Genomic DNA, 21998 nt, shown 5'->3' with positions numbered 1-21998 from the left:
TTGAAATCCAACAACCTAATCCTTTATTCCTATGACATCTGCGACAGGGAGAAAGCTGGAACACTATCATACACACATGCACGTCATTGATCAGGAAATAGGTCAGTAAAGAGCACCTATTAGCAGGATCAATCCTATTAAACCAGGTAACTCCCTAGTAAGGTTGATCCTGCCGATTAAAATGATACTGGTCCTGTGAGCCGTTTATTCTTTATGCACATGAGGGCTTCAGTGCACCGAAGAATATAGTCAGCACTGGAAAGCTGAGGAGCTGAAGTGCAGTGAGGGTACTCTAGGGCCTATCCCTTGAAGCGCTGAAGTCTTAATTTGCATATGGAATGGAAGTCTCTTTTATCTAGAATTCCGCAACGGATTTTCACAAGACAGGTATAATTTTAATCAGCAGGATTAACCTGATAGTATGTCTGGTTCAATAGGGTTGATCTTCCTGGTGGACCCTACATAGATGTAATTTTTAATAACCTCTACCCAGGCAAGGAAAAAATAAAATAAAAAATATCTGAAAAATTCCAACAATATCGCAAAAAAATCTTAGTTTATAAATAAGAAATTATGTGATGCCTGACATTTTTATTCGATTTGTAACTATGTTGTCCAAATGTTTTATACTCTTTATGCAAGTTTTATATCATACCTGTTTAGGTAGAGTCTCTTCTCCGTGTATTGCCCTTTGCCATGAATGGGATCTTCATAAGGTTCATTGATGATCACCTCCACCCCTTCTCCATCAGAACTCTGCTCATGGCTGTGTTTGCTGATCATGTACAGTTGTCCGATTCTGTACTACAAAGAGAAGAGACATACGACACTGTAAGCCAGTCATGGTACAATTAGTCTTGTATGTTTGAACAATGCCCTTTACACATGACCTGACTTGACATGCATTAGTGGAAAAGCTCCCGTTTTTTTTTTTTTTCCTTCATATTTTGAAATTACATACTTAGTCTGAAATCAGTGCAGAACTACTTGTTTTAACAGGTGGGAATCTGGGGCATGCAAACTTGTTAGACATTGCATTGCTCATAGGCAGAAAATCACAGGCAGAGGAAAGCGTGGGAAGTACTGACATTGTTTTCCTGTCCAGACAAGCAGCGTTGGTTCCCACTGACTTCAGCGGTGCTAGAAAAGTCAAGCCTCATGGAGGAACAATGGAGCAAGAGAGAGAGAGAACTAGTTACAGGGCTTCCCTACCATATAATTATGAATATCCTGCAATAATCTAAATCTCCAGAGCTGCAGGAAAATACAGCTTCTGCGCCCACTGCTGATCTGCCTTTTAAAAAGAAAGGTTCATTTATTGTAATGTTAATAAGCTTACCCATTACAGAGAAGGTGGAGAGCACATAATGCATGCTTAAAATGAGTAGAATCAAAGCAACACTATTGAAAAAATGACTTGTACAGGGGTAGATTTGATTAGGAAATAACCGCTAGTTACATATATGTAACATTTTTAAAAATGTGTTTTTTTGACATCACAATTACGTATTAATCTCATATCTAGAGAAGAGTGAATTGATTCAAAAGTAATCAAATGTGATATGACCTTCCTAAAAACTTCAATTTACAACCAATCCAAATTTTTGGGATTCATCCCACCAAAAAAAAAAATAAAAGCGCACACAATGGCAGCTGCAATTTTACACCAAAAAGGGATCATTTTTAAACCATGTTTTAATAAAAATAAAAATAAATCTGACCCTGCAATGTGTTTTAAACAGGCTGTTACCACAGGTTACCATCCATTTACCCATAGCCATATAAGTCCCTGCCACTTTTTCATTACTAATGTTGTCTTGATGTTAAGGAGCATCTGTCACCATGATCAACCCCTATTAAAGCAGGCATACTGCCTGGTAGAATTGATCATGGTGAATGAAACAGATTTGGCATTGCAGCATAATTATTGCATTTATTTTTTTATGCAAATGGAGTGATCAAAGCTACAGGGTGCTGGACTAGTCCCTCGGAGCACCACTTCACCTCCTCCACCCCCCTGGCACCACTCTCCATCACGGTTTGATTGACAGGACCAGGCATTCTAACTGTTTGGATGCCTAGCTGTGAAATCTTGTCCGCACCAGCAAGATGTCATCGGCGCATGCAGGTTAGTTCTTAGGATGCTCCCCCACTGAAATCTGCATTGTGCAAACCCTGATAATGTCACTCTCCTCCTGGAAGAGAAGATGCTCGGCTTCGCTAATCTGGAAGCGAAACCGAGAGTCTTCTCTTCCAGGAGGAGACTGACGTCATTGGCACTCACGCAGTGTAGATCTCAGCGGGTAGAACTTCCTCTTGTTCTCAGAATGCTTTTTCTGCTCCTCAATCCTCTCTGCACAAGTGCTGATGCCATCATCGGTGCTTGTGCAGTGCAGATCTCAGCAGGGAGAGCCTTCAGAGATCAACTCTGCATGTGCCGAAGTCTCACCAGCGCAAGAGCGAGGATTTAGGGCTAGGTATCTGTTCAGTGAGGATACCTGGTGCTGTCAATCATGCCATGAGCGGGAGCAGAGGAAGTGAAACGGTGCTCCGATGGACTAGGCCAGCCCCTTGGTGCTCTGATCCCCTCACTTGCATAAAAGCTAAGTAATTATTGTACAACAGTACATCCATTTGCAGCAATCGTGGGCTAATTTAATTTACCATGATCAACCCTACCAGGCAGTGTGCCTGGTTTTATAGGTTTGATCATGGTCACGGATCCTCTATAGAGAGGTTGAAAGGGGTTGCAGTCCTATGAAATATTATGTGGCTTTTCAGGGAAATTGAGGAACTTTCAATTTGGACCTAATTTATTTGGAAAAACTTAATCTGCAGGCCAATTCAACTGAATCTGATCCAAAACAAATTTATTTTCATAATCTCTTAAAGAATCCTAATAAAATCTCTATTCATAACTCCAAAATGTAACACAAACCAGTACATGAGAAGAGGGAAACATTACTTCAACAACGGGCCAAAGTGTGAAACAATTGTGCAAACATCAGTACCAATATGGCATCTGATATTCGTACCAAACAGTCGAAGCTAGATGCCCCCTAACCCTGAGCTCAGTAGCAGCTGCTAGAGTTATCTCTATGATGCTTGTATATTGCTCACTCTGAAAAAAGGGTAAGCTCTTAATGGGTTAAATTAAATCCTGTATTTCCTGTGGGTAATGACTCACTACCATTGTGTCATGCTATGTGCCTCATATTGTATGTTGCATTGGCAATTTTCTAATGGGGAACAATATAGTCACTTAGTAATAATTCATCCATATAGCGGTATTACATCACTGTCTTTTTAACCCAAGTTCTTCTGCGTCTGTGACATTTGTCTTCAGCAGACCTTGAAGCACTTATCAGAGCCCTGTTTTGATTTGCTACAGAGGATCCATATAGATTTTCACATGCCTATATTTTACCATACAGGATTGAAGTCATGTCTATACACATTGCAATCCATAATGCATCAAATATCAATGATGTATTTACCATGCATACAAAAGCAGTTATGAATAAGTATCACCCCAAATTTTTGCACAACAAAACATCTATAAGGATATTATTGAAAAAATTATACAAAATCCACTAAAGTATATTTTTCTACTTCATCTAGAAAAGCCATGCCAGTTATAGCTGACATCTATGGAGGACCGCAGTCTTTCCTTTAGATCAGCTGGGAAATGGGCATTTGGTTCCCTGCAGATAAGAGTGGATCGCATGTATGTACTGTCCTACAGTCACTTGTCAGATTTGAAGATATTTTGTTGAATTTCAGATTAGATTTTAAATGGAGGGGTCCTAAATTCCAAAAAGTTGCTTAGTAAGAGAAAACAGACAATGTAATATACCAATTGTTTGCACATAATGTGTAGCTGTATTAAAAAAAAAAAAAAAAAAAAAGTGATAAAAACTAAAACAATAGAGTTTGGCATGCCACCAAGGAATTTCAGGCTGCTTTCACATCAACGTTCGCCGTTATGTTCTTCTGCTCCGTTATAGCAGCAGAAGAACAGAAAGGATGGATTCGGCACATAACGTAGCCAAACGTAGCCTATTGACCACATAGACTATAATGGGGTCCCGTTAGGTTTCCACTCGGGAAGATTTTTGAAGCGGAGACAAAAGTCCTGCATGCATGCAGCTACGTTTGGCTCCATTATGTGTCGAATCCACCCTTTCCGTTCTTCTGCTCCTATAACAGAGCAGAAGAACGTAAAGGCGAACGCTAATTTGAAAGCAGCCTCAGCTGGGCGATTTATGCCGATGGCGTCAAGAGTTGATGTGTAAAAAAAAAAAAAAAAAAAAGCTGAGAATGTGTGTAGTCACTGTGCAAAAAGGAAAGGAAAAAGGCATCTTTAAGACCACCATTATTTATGTTCCCGAAAGATGCCTTAATTTGGGCAATGAAACAGCTAGTATTTACACAAGGAAGTACCCAGATTATCCCTAATGAAAAGAAGAAAATTGCATGTTTGTTATGTAATGCTAAGTGGCACATCTCTGGCAATAATCTTTTTGAAAACCTTCCCAGAAATATAAATGAGTTACCAACAAGCCCCATAGTAACAGCGAACATATTTCTGAACAGTGCTAAATGTAATCCTTATAACCTCATACCTACAGTCATCCCCTGGAAGATAATATGAGCAAATATTCTACTTTTAAGACAGCAACACTTTGTCCACATTTCCATTTTTTGCTCACTCCAGGCCAGTTTTGATTAGCTGAACACACAGAGGGATGTAGATTAAAATATATGACGGTGTTAATGCGTGTTTGTAGTCATATTGGTTAAATATGTGACACGGTGTAGACTTGTCTCCTTTAATCGATGACAAAACATTGGGTTGGATTGATTCTTCAGTTCAATGAGTCATCGCTTGCACCTACAGGATGCCCAGATAAAACAAAACATTTAGAACAATGCCCATAGGGTTTAGAGCCGGGGCTTGTAACCCGGGTGCGATGACCTGACTGCAGGGTTTCGTGGCACCCACCTCAGTGAGCCGGGTGTGTGACGTCAACACCAGATCACGTGACACACTGGCCCAACTAGATTCTGCGCCAGAGCTGCTCATCCAGGAAGCAGAGTATTTAAAGAGGCTTTTGCCTCTGACCCTCACTAGTGTTGATCCAACTGATATTTTGGACTCTGACCTGGCTAATTCCCAACTACATTTGTGGATTCTGATTTGGCTTCTGACATGCTCTCCTGGTTTGGACCTTGGCTTGGTATTAACTCTGGTACTACTCTGATCTGGCATTTCTAACCTCAGTTTCTGACTTGACCTTGTCTTGCTTAATGTTTTGTACCCGGATGTGACCTCTAGTGTTTTGGCTATTGCTTCTGGTATTCTGTGTGGCATCGGCGTTCTCTGCCTCATAATCTTTGTTTACCCTTGTGCCTGTAAGTCAATACATTTATTGTTTTGTCTTTGGCTTTTTCCCTCTTAAGCCCCAGCACTTAGTTAAGCAGGGACTACCATCCAGTTGTGGTCGGCCATTTAGTACAGTCATGCAAGTAGTTAGGAACAGTGTTACAGGGAATTCTAGGGCTCACTGCTCACTACCAATGACAGGCATATAAAATGGTTGCATCCCCAAAAAATACTAGAGACTGTATGGTGTTTAGTGATTAGCCAATTTTTTAAAAATCTTATTCAATTAAGGGTACTTTCACACTAGCATTATTCTTTTCTGGTATTGTGTTCCGTCCTAGTGGCTCAATAACGGAAAAAAATGCTTCAGTTTTATCCTAATGCATTCTGAATAGAAAGCATTCTATTCAGTATGCATCAGGATGTCTTCAGTTCAGTCCCTTTACAGTATTTGGCCAGAGAAAATACTGCAGCATGCTGGGGTATTTTCTCCAGGCCAAATTCCAGAACACTTGCTGGAATGCTGGATTCGGCATTAATTCCCATTTAAATGTATTAATGCTAGATCCGGTACCAAGTGTTCCGTAAAATCGGATCCGGTTTACTGGATCTTTAAAATTGCAAAAAAAAATAAAAAAAAATAACGGATCCTGAAGAAACAGATCTAAAATTTCACTGCATAAAAAAAAAAAATACTGGATCAATTTTTCCGGATGACACCGAAGAAACGGATCAGAAATTTCTGTTCCATTTCCGTTTTAGATCAGTTTCTTCGGTGTCATCCGGAAAAATGGATCCGTTGTTTTTTTTTATTTTTTTGCATTTTTAAAAGGTCTGGACATGCGCAGACCAGTAAACCGGATGCGATTTTACGGAACACTTGGTACCGGATCCGGCATTAATGCATTTAAAAAGGGAATTATTGCCGGATCCGGCATTCTGGCAAGTGTTCCGGAATGTTGCCTGGAGAAAATACTCCAGCATGCTGGCACTCTTTATTGTGCCATTCTTATTCCTACTATAAGTTTATGAATAAATTGACAACAGGATATTACCAATCGGGGGCATGTTCCTACACCCCCTAAGCAGGGCTGACTGCTACACAATGTGTAGAAAACCACCAATTTGACAAAGAAAATAGTAACACCCAGTTGTCAGCTGATTTATGTACATTTCCAGGAGAAACAACAGAAAACCAAGTTGCCAGATCCTCACAACGTAAGTGTGAAAGTACCCTCAGACAGATTAGTTTTTCAATTGAATTAGGCTCCAAATAAATTTGCAGATATTCGAAAGTGCTCCAATTGCCCCTAAAAGTTGTGGATCTCTTCTGGGATCTCTTAGGACTGTATGTAACTCATTTTAAGTTCTTAACACCAAGCCAGCATAGTAATCTTAAAGTGATCGTGACATAGGACTATGAGTAAACACATGTACAGTGTACTGTCTCCAGTCTCTAGATAGAAGCGGCGGGTCCCAGAACAGGGACCCACACCCATCTGACATTGATAACTATCTCACTATCGATATCCCATCAACATCCCCAAAGTAACATAATATGGGCAATGCTCTCCTTAATTATGTCTACTTTATGCTACAATAAACTTACAGTATCACACTAAACTATGAATATACTGATGTATATTTTGCAGTACTTTATGGATAATGGAGTTAAATCAATCAATAACGGTACTTGCAAAAGGAATGATCAAATAGCATAGTGAAAAATCAGGTGGAATCATTTTCAATGACCCATATTGGCCTTGGTTTGTGACCGTTACCAACATAATTGATATGAGACATACAGTAATAGCAGCAGCAGGGAAGTTATTTCAGGGGCAGGCATCTGCTTGGGGGATCACCCACCAGGTCATTATATTTCACTAAAAGAGGGTATTTAAGAGGTATGATTCATGGTATATCAATGTAGGGGTTGGAGTTCAATTTTTCTGGTATGAAGCTAGGAAAACCCTGCATCTCATCACAGAGACATAGAGACACATTTTAGCCATCAGCAATTTATACAGATTTATTGAGCGCTCATTGAAATCAATACTAGCCATAGAATACAGTGAATGCCCCATAGCAGCAACTACAGATAACCAAAAAATACTCGTTAGCTCTCAGAGCAGATCTTTTTTAGTAGCTAATTGTATTCTCCATAAAATAACAATTCTGGAACATCTTTTCATAGCGCTCTTTATTGTGCCATTCTTATTCCTACTACAAGTTTATGAATACATTGACAACAGGATATTACCAATCGGGGGCATGTTCCTACACACCCCAAGCAGAGCTGACTGTTACACAATGTGTAGAAAACCACCCCTTTGACAAAGAAAATAGCTGATTGTCAGCTGAATTATGTACATTTCCAGGAAAAAACAACAGAAAACCAAGTTGCCAGAAAACACAAAGTTATGGGAAAAGATGCTTCAGAATTGTTATTTCACGTGGAATGCAAGTATTAAATAAAATAAACAAGTACAGTAAAGATAACAGGTCTTTCTAACCCCTCAAAGGACGCCTTTTCATTTTATTTTTTTACCATCTGTCTTCCAAGGCCGATAACTTTTTTTAATATTCACTAAACTAACACTGGCAGTACTGACTGGATGGTGTCAGACTGTGCAGACACAGCTGGTGTCGGACTTTATAGCACAAATACTGAGGGAATGGTACAACACAGAGTCATAGTACTGTTATTGCATGGGCGATGCAAGTAGTTGCTACAACAACCACGTCAAGAGAGGTTACAGGTCCTATTTATGTGAAACTCAACAAACTTTACTTAGCTTATTTTAAAATGTCTGCAAGCAAACATCTTGATTATACCTTATGGTGGCTATACACATTAGATGAATGCCACCTAAATCCAACTTGATTTGGCATGACCAGTTAACCTTCTAATGTACAGTACACACCAAAAGTTTGGACACACCTTCTCATTCAAAGAGTTTTCTTTATTTTCATGACTATGAAAATTGGAGATTCACACTGAAGGCATCAAAACTATGAATTAACACATGTGGAATTATGTACATAACAAAAAAGTGTGAAACAACTGAAAATATGTCATATTCTAGGTTACTGCTTTGCACACTCTTGGCATTTTCTTGATGAGCTTCAAGAGGTAGTCACCTGAAATGGTCTTCCAACAGTCTTGAAGGAGTTCCCAGAGATGCTAAGCACTTGTTGGCCCTTTTGCCTTCACTCTGCGGTCCAGCTCACCCCAAACCATCTCGATTGGGTTCAGGTCCGGTGACTGTGGAGGCCAGGTCATCACTCTCCTTCATGGTCAAATAGCCCTTACACAGCCTGGAGGTGTGTTTGGGGTCATTGTCCTGTTGAAAAATAAATGATGGTCCAACTAAACATAAACCAGATGGAATAGCATGCCGCTGCAAGATGCTGTGGTAGCCATGCTGGTTCAGTATGCCTTCAATTTTGAATAAATCCCCAACAGTGTCACCAGCAAAGCACCCCCACACCATCACACCTCCTCCTCCATGCTTCACGGTGGGAACCAGGCATGTAGAGTCCATCCGTTCACCTTTTCTGCGTCGCACAAAGACACGGTGGTTGGAACCAAAAATCTCAAATTTGGATTCAGACCAAAGCCCAGATTTCCACTGGTCTAATGTCCATTCCTTGTGTTCTTTAGACCAAACAAGTCTCTTCTCCTTGTTGCCTGTCCTTAGCAGTGGTTTCCTAGCAGATATTCTACCATGAAGGCCTGATTCACACAGTCTCCTCTTAACAGTTGTTCTAGAGATGTGTCTGCTGCTAGAACCCTGTGTGGCATTGACCTGGTCTCTAATCTGAGCTTCTGTTAACCTGCGATTTCTGAGGCTGGTGACTCAGATGAACTTATCCTCCGCAGCAGAGGTGACTCTCGGTCTCTCTTTCCTGCGGCGGTCCGCATGTGAGCCAGTTTTTTTGTAGCGCTTGATGGTTTTTGTGACTGCACTTGGGGACACTTTCAAAGTTTTCCCAATTTTTCGGACTGACTGACCTTCATTTCTTAAAGTAATGATGGCCACTCGTTTTTCTTTACTTAGAATTTGTATTATGGCAAGAAAAAAGCAGCTAACAGTCTATTCAGTAGGACTATCAGCTGTGTATCCACCTGACTTCTCCACAACGCAACTGATGGTCCCAACCCCATTTATAAGGCAAGAAATCCCACTTATTAAACCTGAGAGGGCACACCTGTGAACTGAAAACCATTTCAGGTGACTACCTCTTGAAGCTCATCAAGAGAATGCCTAGAATGTGCAAAGCAGTAATCAAAGCAAAAGGTTGGCTACATTGAAGAACCTAGAATATGACATTTTCAGTTGTTTCACACTTTTTTGTTATGTATATAATTCCACATGTGTTAATTCATAGTTTTGATGCCTTCAGTGTGAACCTACAATTTTCATAGTCATGAAAATAAAGAAAACTCTTTGAATGAGAAGGTGTGTCCAAACTTTTGGTCTGTACTGTATATAGTGGCATTCCAAACCTCTCCCTATTCCAGATGAAATCCAACATGCTGGATCCTTTAGTTCTCGAGGGAGTTCAGGCTCCCTCAGAGTGACAGAGCAATTTACTCCCCTTTCCTAATGAAGAACTCCAGAGCTGTAGGCGCACGTGTTTCCTATGCCAGTTGTAGTAAAGAGAGGACTGGAGTAAGATGCTCCAAATGCATTAGGCACAGGCATCTTAATATATTTACGCAAAAACACAAATGCAATCGCACTCTGCAACCAGCACTCTACCCTGCCTCTATGCTGGATGTTGAATGAGGCATTAGTGTACATTTTGGTCAAAGCGTAATAAGCCACTCACCACGTCAAGGTCGCCTCTATGAGTGGTCCCTAACACTAGTTCCTACCTGTTATGGGCCATGACAGCCACACAAAGTCCAGGGAGCGCAGGTACAGCATGCACGCCAGGCACACTCTGCTTTTAACCCCGTCCGGTGCCATAACAGCTTACATCGGATCCAGGGATGCAAGTACCAACATGCATGCTGAGCCCACTATATACTTCTCCTGGAGCCAAATGGCTACTGGTAGGCGCTATGAAAGCAGACTCCGTTTTATACTGACTTTAAAACCGGCCTCAAGGGCAGACGAACTGGTCAGGTGTGCATGACTGCATGGAGATCGCCACGCCTCCAATATATACTACAAAGAAAAAAAATGTGAGTGGTTCAGTCAGCACAACCCTGTATGCAGGTGCACATTGCTATGGCGAAATACACATACAAACGCAAAAACACAAATGCAATCGCACTCTGCAACCAGCACTCTGCCCTGCCTCTATGCTGGATGTTGAATGAGGCATTTCCTCTGAGTGGTCCCTAACATTAGTTCCTACCTGTTATCTTAATATATTTGGTGCATCTTCTGGCTTTACCTTTAGTTTCTGTCATAAATTATAATAAATATGTCCCACCCCATTTTCTTACCACTTTTAAGTAGCAAAAGACTCAAAAAGTCACCCATTTTGGTGCAATTATGCTTCAAACCCAAGAAGAGGAGGGCAGTCAAAGAGACAAAGATATGTTGCATGTAGTGAGTTCAGATAGTAGTTTAGATACTTGTGCCTAAAATAGTCTTATAAGGGGGCCGAGCCATGAAACACAGTATAAAGAGCCCCTTTCAACACAGCCTCTCCAACGTAACGGGAAAGCGGTAGGATATATACTGTAGTGTGTAGGCAGTGAGGAGTAAATTACCACTGCAGCACTTTTTGTAGCTGACCCCATGTGTGATACACATTTGAAATTGGCCTGATAGCCGGGCAGATAACCGGCATACCTACAAATGCTCGTTGCCGACAATCTGCCTGTCTAAAGGTGTAGCAGATTACCCAGTGAATGAGCCAAACGCTCGTTCATCGAGTGAAACTGTTGTTCTTGCCAGCAACTAAATTATTCTTTCTGGGCAGCAGAGCGTCCTGTCTATAAAGTGATATGCTGACCAGAAACAATGCAGCTGTAGGAGGATGAACGATTGCTCTCATACTATGGCGGTGATCGCTGCATGTAAATGTAGATAATCGGCTGCTCCTTGCCCCGTATAAACGCGCCATTACATACATTGCTACTGAGTACATAAACATATTAAACATCAAGATTTAACTTAAAGGGAATGTGTCATCAGCAAATGACCGATTGTTTTATATCACATTTTTATGTTTAACATATTTTTAAAGAAATGTTGGTGATGTTATTTTTAATTTTCTTTGTCAAAATCTATAGTTAAATAAATACTAAAAAATCCTGCCGTTTTCACACTGACCACTAAGCCTAATATTAGGCGTCACTTCTTGGTTTGTACAGATCACTTTACTGAAGCTCCATGCTTATCTATCATTCTAATCCTGCCTGTAATGATATCACCTCTGTGTATAGATAAGACAGGAACCACCATTCACAATAGATGATATCACAGCTTATCTACTCTTTCCTTGTACAATGACTTCTGCACAAATCACAGATCATGCCTGGAAAACTATCCCATAGAAGCCAATGAGGTCTCCTCCTGACCATTGTGTCTATGGACCATGTGGCTGCCATAAAGCAATATTCTTAATGCTTTCTAAATGCTGCTAAGAACAGCTCAGGCCGCCCCCATAATCACATTCAGAAAATAGAAAACAGATTTAAAAAAAAAAGATTTGTTATTATCTGGTTTTAACTGTCAGATACAATTCTTGGTGACACATTTTTATAACATTGCATTCATTTTTGGCAATATTTAACCCTTTGCAGTAGTCCTACTTGGGTACTGCACCAGAAATAGAGGTCAGTGTACTGGATGCAGACAGATAAATGTTGCTAAGCTCGTACGCATACCTTACACTAGGCAAATACTGTATAAATCTTCAAGCAACATATGGTGAAGTTGTACGTAATTGAATATAAAAAAACAGCTTAATTAAAAAAAATCCTGTAATTACTGCAATGAAGGGTTTTACCAGTCTGTTCCAGTTATTTTTTCCACCAGAGGACTTCTTTAAGAATGCTTGATTGCGAAGTAAGGAAAAATACATGACATATGGCACACTAGCTATCTGCATTGGCTTTGATGCACTCCTTTGCTAGCCAACCTGAATATTTCTGAGATACTTTTTATAAGGAATATTAAAATGAACAGACATCTGGAAAGTGAGTCAGAGATATTGTGTTCTACTGGATGTACCTTCAGATCCAGAAACCTTTTCTGTACCTTAGGATTGTATGTATTTATTTGGTCTCTCTCTACATACATAGGAGAGTGAAGTCTATTTAACTGCTAAAGCAAGCCATTATAAAAATGGGTCAGATAAAAAAATCTATTGGCTGCAAATATGATATGTTTTAGTACTTTTGAATAGTGAAATAGCTTTTTGCCCTATTTTGAGGGCAGAAGGACATGCAGTCCTATTCTGTTCTAGTAATAGTTACTGTCTGAATACCCAGAACGATTGAAATTCATTTGCCTGTGTTCTCTGGAGTTCTTCAGCCACTGCTCTGCCAGCATAAAAGAAAAACAGGATTATCTCCTTATATGCTAGAGGGCATTTAGTACATTGCAGTACATTCCAAGCCTTTTGACTTGATTAACAATCGGTCAGTATTACCAACTACAAGTGTGACCCATCACGGGGTAACAGAAAAACAATGCGCCCAGGGAGCTGTAAAGTGATGGATATTTAATTTAAAAAAATACTCTTTACATGTACGGAATTCCAGATTTTAATTCCATATCCTCACTTTTTATTATGTGGAATAATTCTATAAAGTGAGTGTTTCCAATGCTTGTTCCATTATATCAAAGTTGTAGCCCAGCATTGTACTGTACTTTCAGAAAACATTTGATATGCATAGGAAGTTTAGGAATATATCAAAAGTTTAGATCAGTGGGGGGTCACGATCTCTAGAATGAGGGAAGAGAAGCACTCACTTCATGAGACAGGAGCGAGATGGGCCCATAGACTTTTTTTTGAGTCTCTCTGTTTCTGTCCTACAGCAAAGAGAGAGAGATCGTGCCCCAATGATCAATACTTTTGATATGTCCCTGTAAAATATTAAAAAGTTTACTGAAAGTACAGTGCCACTTTAAAGTGTCCTTGTACTAAAAAAAAATCTGAGTCTGAGGTCTGAGTGCTGAGACCCCCTTTGATCAATAGAATGAGGAGAGAAAAGTTCTCACACAAAGAGTTGTCTCATCTCTTTTTAGTAGAAACGTCTGCGAGTAGAGTTGAGCGAACACCTGGATGTTCGGGTTCGAGAAGTTCGGCCGAACATCCCGGAAATGTTCGGGTTCGGGATCCGAACCCGATCCGAACTTCGTCCCGAACCCGAACCCCATTGAAGTCAATGGGGACCCGAACTTTTCGGCACTAAAAAGGCTGTAAAACAGCCCAGGAAAGAGCTAGAGGGCTGCAAAAGGCAGCAACATGTAGGTAAATCCCCTGCAAACAAATGTGGATAGGGAAATGAATAAAAATAAAAATTAAATAAATAAAAATTAACCAAAATCAATTGGAGAGAGGTTCCATAGCAGAGAATCTGGCTTCCCGTCACCCACCACTGGAACAGTCCATTCTCAGATATTTAGGCCCCGGCACCCAGGCAGAGGAGAGAGGTCCCGTAACAGAGAATCTGTCTTCATGTCAGCAGAGAATTAGTCTGCATGTCATAGCAGAGAATGAGGCTTCACGTCAGCCACCACTGCAACAGTCCATTGGCATATATTTAGGCCCAGCACCCAGGCAGAGGAGAGAGGTCCCGTAACAGACAATCTGGCTTCATGTCAGCAGAGAATCAGTCTGCATGTCATAGCAGAGAATCAGGCTTCACGTCACCCACCACTGCAACAGTCCATTGTCATAAATTTAGGCCCAGCACTAGTGTTGAGCGGCATGTCCCATATTCGAATTCGCGAAATTTTGTGAATATTCGAAAGAATATTCGTAAAATATTCGCGATTATTCAAATTCGTTATTATTTCGCATATGCGATAATTCGAATTTTCGCATCGCATAATACATATGCTATGCAAAATTCACATGTGCGCTAATGAAATCGCCTTACGAAGATTCGCAACTCAATTCAATCACTAATGTATGAATGCAATGCCCTTTGCCTCTGTTCTGGGACAAGTGTAGATATTCGCATGTGCGCTAATAAAATCGCCTTACGAAGATTCGCACCTCAATCACTTTCTAGGGAATGTGAGACTTTTGGGAATCAATCGAGATACAGTGGGGGGTGATGACAGTAGTTGACAGAGTACAGATCAATGTAATCTGTAAGGTGGAAAGTAAAATAAAAAATACGAATTTTCGTTAATCAAATTTTACGAAGTTCTACGTATTCGCGAATATGGTGCTATACTATATGAATGCACAGGCCTTTGCCTCTCTGTTCTGGGGACAAGTGTAGATATTTGCATTTGCGTTAATAAAATCGCCTTACGAAGATTCGCAGCTCAATTCAATCACTAATGTATGAATGCAAAGCCCTTTGCCTCTGTTCTGGGACAAGTGTAGATATTCGCATGTGCGCTAATAAAATCGCCTTACGAAGATTCGCAACTCAATTCACTAATGTATGAATGCAAAGCCCTTTGCCTCTGTTCTGGGACGTGCCGATATTCGCATGTGCGCTAATAAAATCGCCTTACGAAGATTCGCAACTCAATTCACTAATGTATGAATGCAAAGCCCTTTGCCTCTGTTCTGGGACGTGCCGATATTCGCATGTGCGCTAATAAAATCGCCTTACGAAGATTCGCGCCTCAATCACTTTCTAGGCAATGTGAGTAAGATCTGAGCTGTTGGACCTTTGGGAAACAATCAATTATATGTGTACTGTAATTTTGTGGGGGGGGGAAAAAACAAAAAACGAATATTCGTTTTTACGAATATATAGCACTATATTCGAAATATTCGCGAAATCGCGAAGTTGCGATATTCGCGAAAAAAATTTGCTTTTCGAATATTCGCGCTCAACACTACCCAGCACCCAGGCAGAGGAGAGAGGTCCCGTAACAGACAATCTGGCTTCATGTCAGCAGAGAATCAGTCTGCATGTCATAGCAGAGAATGAGGCTTCACGTCAGCCACCACTGCAACAGTCCATTGGCATATATTTAGGCCCAGCACCCAGGCAGAGGAGAGAGGTCCCGTAACAGACAATCTGGCTTCATGTCAGCAGAGAATCAGTCTTCATATCATAGCAGAGAATCAGGCTTCACGTCACCCACCACTGTAAGAGTCCATTTTCATAAATTTAGGCCCAGCACACAGGCAGAGGAGAGAGGTCCCGTAACAGAGGATCTGGCTTCATGTCAGCAGAGAATCAGTCTGCATGTCATAGCAGAGAATCAGGCTTCACATCACCCAACATTGGAACAGTCCATTGGCATATATTTAGGCCCCGGCACCCAGACAGAGGAGAGGTTCATTCAACTTTGGGTAGCCTCGCAATATAATGGTAAAATGAAAATAAAAATAGGATTGAATGAGGAAGTGCCCTGGAGTCCAATAATATATGGTTAAGGGGAGGTAGTTAATGTCTAATCTGGACAAGGGACGGACAGATCCTGTGGGATCCATGCCTGGTTCATTTTTATGAACGTCAGCTTGTCCACATTGGCTGTAGACAGGCGGCTGCGTTTGAGGCCTAGTATTTAGGCGCTGGGTGACCGGTATGGATTTAGTGACAGAATTAGACTTGGAAATGCACAGAAGCGTGTGTGTGTGAAGTTATTCTGAATGACCCAATGTGCACCTTGAATATTATATACCCTTTTAGGGATAGATTTCAAATAGCTCTGATATAGCAGAAACCACTAAATTATGAAATTGCTAAATTGGGAATTGTACTTCAACCCAGAACAAAAAATGTGCTTTGACGGACACTAAATATCTTGCCCAGCAACAACAGTACAGCGGTGGGTAACGAGAGATTTAGAGGGAATTAAATTTGAGGCCTAGTATTTAGGCGCTGGGTCACCGGTATGGATTTAGTGACAGAATTAGACTTGGAAATACACAGTAGCGGGTGTGTGTGAAGTTATTCTGAATGACCCTATGTGCACCTTCAATATTATATACCCTTTTAGGGATAGATTTCAAATAGCTCTGATATAGCAGAAACCACTAAATTATGAAATTGCTAAATTGGGAATTGTACTTCAACCCAGAACAAAAAATGTGCTTTGACGGACACTAAATATCTTGCCCAGCAACAACAGTACAGCGGTGGGTAACGAGAGATTTAGAGGGAATTAAATTTGAGGCCTAGTATTTAGGCGCTGGGTCACCGGTATGGATTTAGTGACAGAATTAGACTTGGAAATGCACAGAAGCGTGTGTGTGAAGTTATTCTGAATGACCCAATGTGCACCTTCAATATTATATACCCTTTTTGGGATAGATTTCAAATAGCTCTGATATAGCAGGAACCACTAAATTATGAAATTGCTAAATTGGGAATTGTACTTCAACCCAGAACAAAAAATGTGCTTTGACGGGCACTAAATAACTTTCCCAGCTACAACAGGACAACGGTAACGAGAGATTTAGAGGGATTTAAATTTGAGGCCTAGTATTTAGGCGCTGGGTGACAGGTATGGGTTTAGTGACAGAATTAGACTTGGAAATACACAGTAGCGGGTGTGTGTGAAGTTATTCTGAATGACCCTATGTGCACCTTCAATATTATATACCCTTTTAGGGATAGATTTCAAATAGCTCTGATATAGCAGAAACCACTAAATTATGAAATTGCTAAATTGGGAATTGTACTTCAACCCAGAACAAAAAATGTGCTTTGACGGACACTAAATATCTTGCCCAGCAACAACAGTACACCGGTGGGTAACGAGAGATTTAGAGGGAATTAAATTTGAGGCCTAGTATTTAGGCGCTGGGTCACCGGTATGGATTTAGTGACAGAATTAGACTTGGAAATACACAGTAGCGGGTGTGTGTGAAGTTATTCTGAATGACCCTATGTGCACCTTCAATATTATATACCCTTTTAGGGATAGATTTCAAATAGCTCTGATATAGCAGAAACCACTAAATTATGAAATTGCTAAATTGGGAATTGTACTTCAACCCAGAACAAAAAATGTGCTTTGACGGACACTAAATATCTTGCCCAGCAACAACAGTACAGCGGTGGGTAACGAGAGATTTAGAGGGAATTAAATTTGAGGCCTAGTATTTAGGCGCTGGGTCACCGGTATGGATTTAGTGACAGAATTAGACTTGGAAATGCACAGAAGCGTGTGTGTGAAGTTATTCTGAATGACCCTATGTGCACCTTCAATATTATATACCCTTTTTGGGATAGATTTCAAATAGCTCTGATATAGCAGGAACCACTAAATTATGAAATTGCTAAATTGGGAATTGTACTTCAACCCAGAACAAAAAATGTGCTTTGACGGACACTAAATATCTTGCCCAGCAACAACAGTACAGCGGTGGGTAACGAGAGATTTAGAGGGAATTAAATTTGAGGCCTAGTATTTAGGCGCTGGGTCACCGGTATGGATTTAGTGACAGAATTAGACTTGGAAATACACAGTAGCGGGTGTGTGTGAAGTTACTCTGAATGACCCTATGTGCACCTTCAATATTATATACCCTTTTTGGGATAGATTTCAAAGAGCTCTGATATAGCAGGAACCACTAAATTATGAAATTGCTAAATTGGGAATTGTATTTCAACCCAGAACAAGAAATGTGCTTGAACGGACACTAAATAACTCGCCCAGCTACAGCACTAGGGACAGATTTAGCTGGATATAAATTTGAGGCCTAGTATTTAGGCGCTGGGTGACCGGTATGGATTTAGTGACAGAATTAGACTGGGATATGGCCAAAAAATGAACAGACTATTGCTGGTTAAATGCACTTGGTGTGACAGCTTCACCCTGATGTAGGCTTTAGCCAAAAAACAACCACACCATTGAGGGTTAAATGCACTTGGTGACAGGCGCAGCTTGCCCCTGATTTTGTATATGGCCAAAAAATGAACAGACTATTGCTGGTTAAATGCACTTGGTGTGACAGCTTCACCCTGATGTAGGCTTTAGCCAAAAAACAACCACACCATTGAGGGTTAAATGCACTTGGTGACAGGCGCAGCTTGCCCCTGATTTTGTATATGGCCAAAAAATGAACAGACTATTGCTGGTTAAATGCACTTGGTGTGACAGCTTCACCCTGATGTAGGCTTTAGCCAAAAAACAACCACACCATTGAGGGTTAAATGCACTTGGTGACAGGCGCAGCTTGCCCCTGATTTTGTATATGGCCAAAAAATGAACAGACTATTGCTGGTTAAATGCACTTGGTGTGACAGCTTCACCCTGATGTAGGCTTTAGCCAAAAAACAACCACACCATTGAGGGTTAAATGCACTTGGTCGCAGCTTGTGCTGGCGCACCACAAGACACAAAATGGCCGCCGATCACCCCAGAAAAATGAGACTGACAAACGGTCTGTGCAGCCTAAAAACAGTGAGCAATTGAGGATCAGCAGCTCAATGATCCACAGCTGCAGATCGATCAGTTAATCAAGTCCTTTGGAGGAGTTAATCTGCCTAATCTCGCCCTACTGTCGCAGCCGCAACCTCTCCCTACGCTAATCAGAGCAGAGTGACGGGCGGCGCTATGTGACTCCAGCTTAAATAGAGGCTGGGTCACATGGTGCTCTGGCCAATCACAGCCATGCCAATAGTAGGCATGGCTGTGATGGCCTCTTGGGGCAAGTAGTATGACGCTTGTTGATTGGCTGCTTTGCAGCCTTTCAAAAAGCGCCAAGAAAGCGTCACAAAAGCGCGAAGAAAGCGACGAACACCGAACCCGAACCCGGACTTTTACGAAAATGTCCGGGTTCGGGTCCGTGTCACGGACACCCCAAAATTCGGTACGAACCCGAACTATACAGTTCGAGTTCGCTCATCCCTATCTGCGAGCCTTCCTCCAGTCTCCTGTAGCAAGGAGAGAGAGAGTTCTCTGTGTAAGTGCTTCTTTCTTCTCATCAAATTGATTGGTGGGGGTCTCAGCACTCAGACCTCTACCAAACAAAACTTTTGATATCTCATTATGACATTTTTAAAGTTTTTATAAAGTGTAAGTACACTTCAAGAACCCTCTAAAGAGGCTGTTTCATGAAGACAACTTATCACCTGTCCACAGAATAGAGGATAAGTGTCTGATCAACAGTGGTCCAACCACTGGGGCCCCTGCTAATCACAATAATTGGGGACCATGCTCTTCATTTAAAAGGAGCAGCAGATAGGCATGAACGCCTGCTGCTCCTTTCAACTCTATGGGACTGCAGGAGATAGCCAAGTACAAACGCTCAGCTCTCTCCAGCTGTACCATAGATCTGAATGGAGCAGCAGCATGCATTTGTTATCTAACAGATCTTTTGGATAGAGGATAACTTTTTACAACTGGAATACACCTTTAGTGTGTTGTCCACTGTAAAGCTCCTGTCCCATCTGGCTTTGTGTCCTTGTACACTCTGCCTCCCACCACTAGTTCCTGGTATGCTTCTGGTTTCATCCTTCTGTTATTCCTTACCTGCAGATTCAAGTAATGCTGCTGTGACCAGCTATCAGCCTTCACTTTGCTACCAGCTTACAGACGTGGACAAAATTGTTGGTACCCTTTGGTCAATGAAAGAAAAAGTCACAATGGTCACAGAAATAACTTTAATCTGACAAAAGTAATAATAAATTAAAATTCTATAAATGTTAACCAATGAAAGTCAGACATTGTTTTTCAACCATGCTTCAACAGAATTATGTAAAAAAATAAACTCATGAAACAGGCATGGACAAAAATGATGGTACCCCTAACTTAATATTTTGTTGCGCAACCTTTTGAGGCAATCACTGCAATCAAACGCTTCCTGTAACTGTCAATGAGACATCTGCACCTCTCAGCAGGTATTTTGGCCCACTCCTCATGAGCAAACTGCTCCAGTTGTGTCCGGTTTGAAGGGTGCCTTTTCCAGACTGCATGTTTCAGCTCCTTCCAAAGATGCTCAATAGGATTGAGGTCAGGGCTCATAGAAGGCCACTTTAGAATAGTCCAATTTTTTCCTCTTAGCCATTCTTGGGTGTTTTTAGCGGTGTGTTTTGGGTCATTGTCCTGTTGCAAGACCCATGACCTGCGACTGAGACCAAGCTTTCTGACACTGGCTAGTACATTTCTCTCTAGAATTCCTTGATAGTCTTGAGATTTCATTGTACCCTGCACAGATTCAAGACACCCTGTGCCAGACGCAGCAAAGCAGCCCCAGAACATAACAGAGCCTCCTCCATGTTTCACAGTAGGGACAGTGTTCTTTTCTTGATATGCTTCATTTTTTCGTCTGTGAACATACAGCTGATGTGCCTTGGCAAAAACTTCGATTTTTGTCTCATCTGTCCACAGGACATTCTCCCAGAAGCTTTGTGGCTTGTCAACATGTAGTTTGGCATATTCCAGTCTTGCTTTTTTATGATTCGTTTTCAACAATGGTGTCCTCCTTGGTCGTCTCCCATGTAGTCCACTTTGGCTCAAACAACGACGGATGGTGCGATCTGACACTGATGTTCCTTGAGCATGAAGTTCACCTTGAATCTCTTTAGAAGTCTTTCTAGGCTCTTTTGTTACCATTCGGATTATCCGTCTCTTAGATTTGTCATCAATTTTCCTCCTGCGGCCACGTCCAGGGAGGTTGGCTACAGTCCCATGGATCTTAAACTTATGAATAATATGTGCAACTGTACTCACAGGAACATCTAGTTGCTTGGAGATGGTCTTATAGCCTTTACCTTTAACATGCTTGTCTATAATTTTCTTTCTGATCTCTTGAGACAGCTCTTTCCTTTGCTTCCTCTGGTCCATGTCGAGTGTGGTACACACCATATCACCAAACAACACAGTGATTACCTGGAGCCATATATATAGGCCCAATGGCTGATTACAAGGTTGTAGACACCTGTGATGCTAATTAGTGGACACACCTTGAATTAACATGTCCCTTTGGTCACATTATGTTCTGTGTTTTCTAGGGGTACCATCATTTTTGTCCATGCCTGTTTCATGAGTTTATTTTTTTACATAATTCTGTTGAAGCATGGTTGAAAAACAATGTCTGACTTTCATTGGTTAACATTTATAGAATTTTAATTTATTATTACTTTTGTCAGATTAAAGTTATTTCTGTGACCATTGTGACTTTTTCTTTCATTGACCAAAGGGTACCAACAATTTTGTCCACGTCTGTATGTCTTATCATTAAAGGGGTATTCCCATCACAGACAATGGTGGCATATCGCTAGGATATGCCCCCATTGTCTGATAGGTGCAGGTCCCGTACCTAAGCAGAGAACGGAGCGGGGAGAGCGGTGGCTGGAGGACCCAGGGTTTCCCAGGGTCTGCCCGCCGCCAAGTGCTCTCCCCATACAAATGAATGGGAACGCACCGTGCTTGCACGGCCCCCCGCTTCCAGTCTTTGGGAGCTTGTGTTGAAGTAAACACTTCAGAGCAGCTAGGAGCAGAACTTTCCAGAAAAGACTGTAACCATGTAGCTCTCAAACAGTTTTTGT

At 41.2% G+C, this 21998-nt stretch overlaps 1 protein-coding gene across 3 annotated transcripts in view; it reads right to left on the bottom strand.

The window, feature by feature from the left end:
* The window catches only part of LOC122928574 (cytoplasmic phosphatidylinositol transfer protein 1-like), a 141103-nt gene that overhangs the window by 84586 nt on the left and 34519 nt on the right, over positions 1–21998 (bottom strand). For all 3 annotated transcript variants that reach the window (XM_044281548.1, XM_044281550.1, XM_044281549.1), the window contains exon 2: positions 656–804. In XM_044281548.1, the coding sequence (XP_044137483.1) occupies positions 656–804 (149 nt within the window). The remainder of the gene's footprint in view (positions 1–655; positions 805–21998) is intronic.

Source organism: Bufo gargarizans, chromosome 2, assembly GCF_014858855.1.
Source record: "Bufo gargarizans isolate SCDJY-AF-19 chromosome 2, ASM1485885v1, whole genome shotgun sequence".
NCBI lineage: Eukaryota > Metazoa > Chordata > Amphibia > Anura > Bufonidae > Bufo > Bufo gargarizans.
This window is presented reverse-complemented; position numbering and strand designations above follow the sequence as displayed.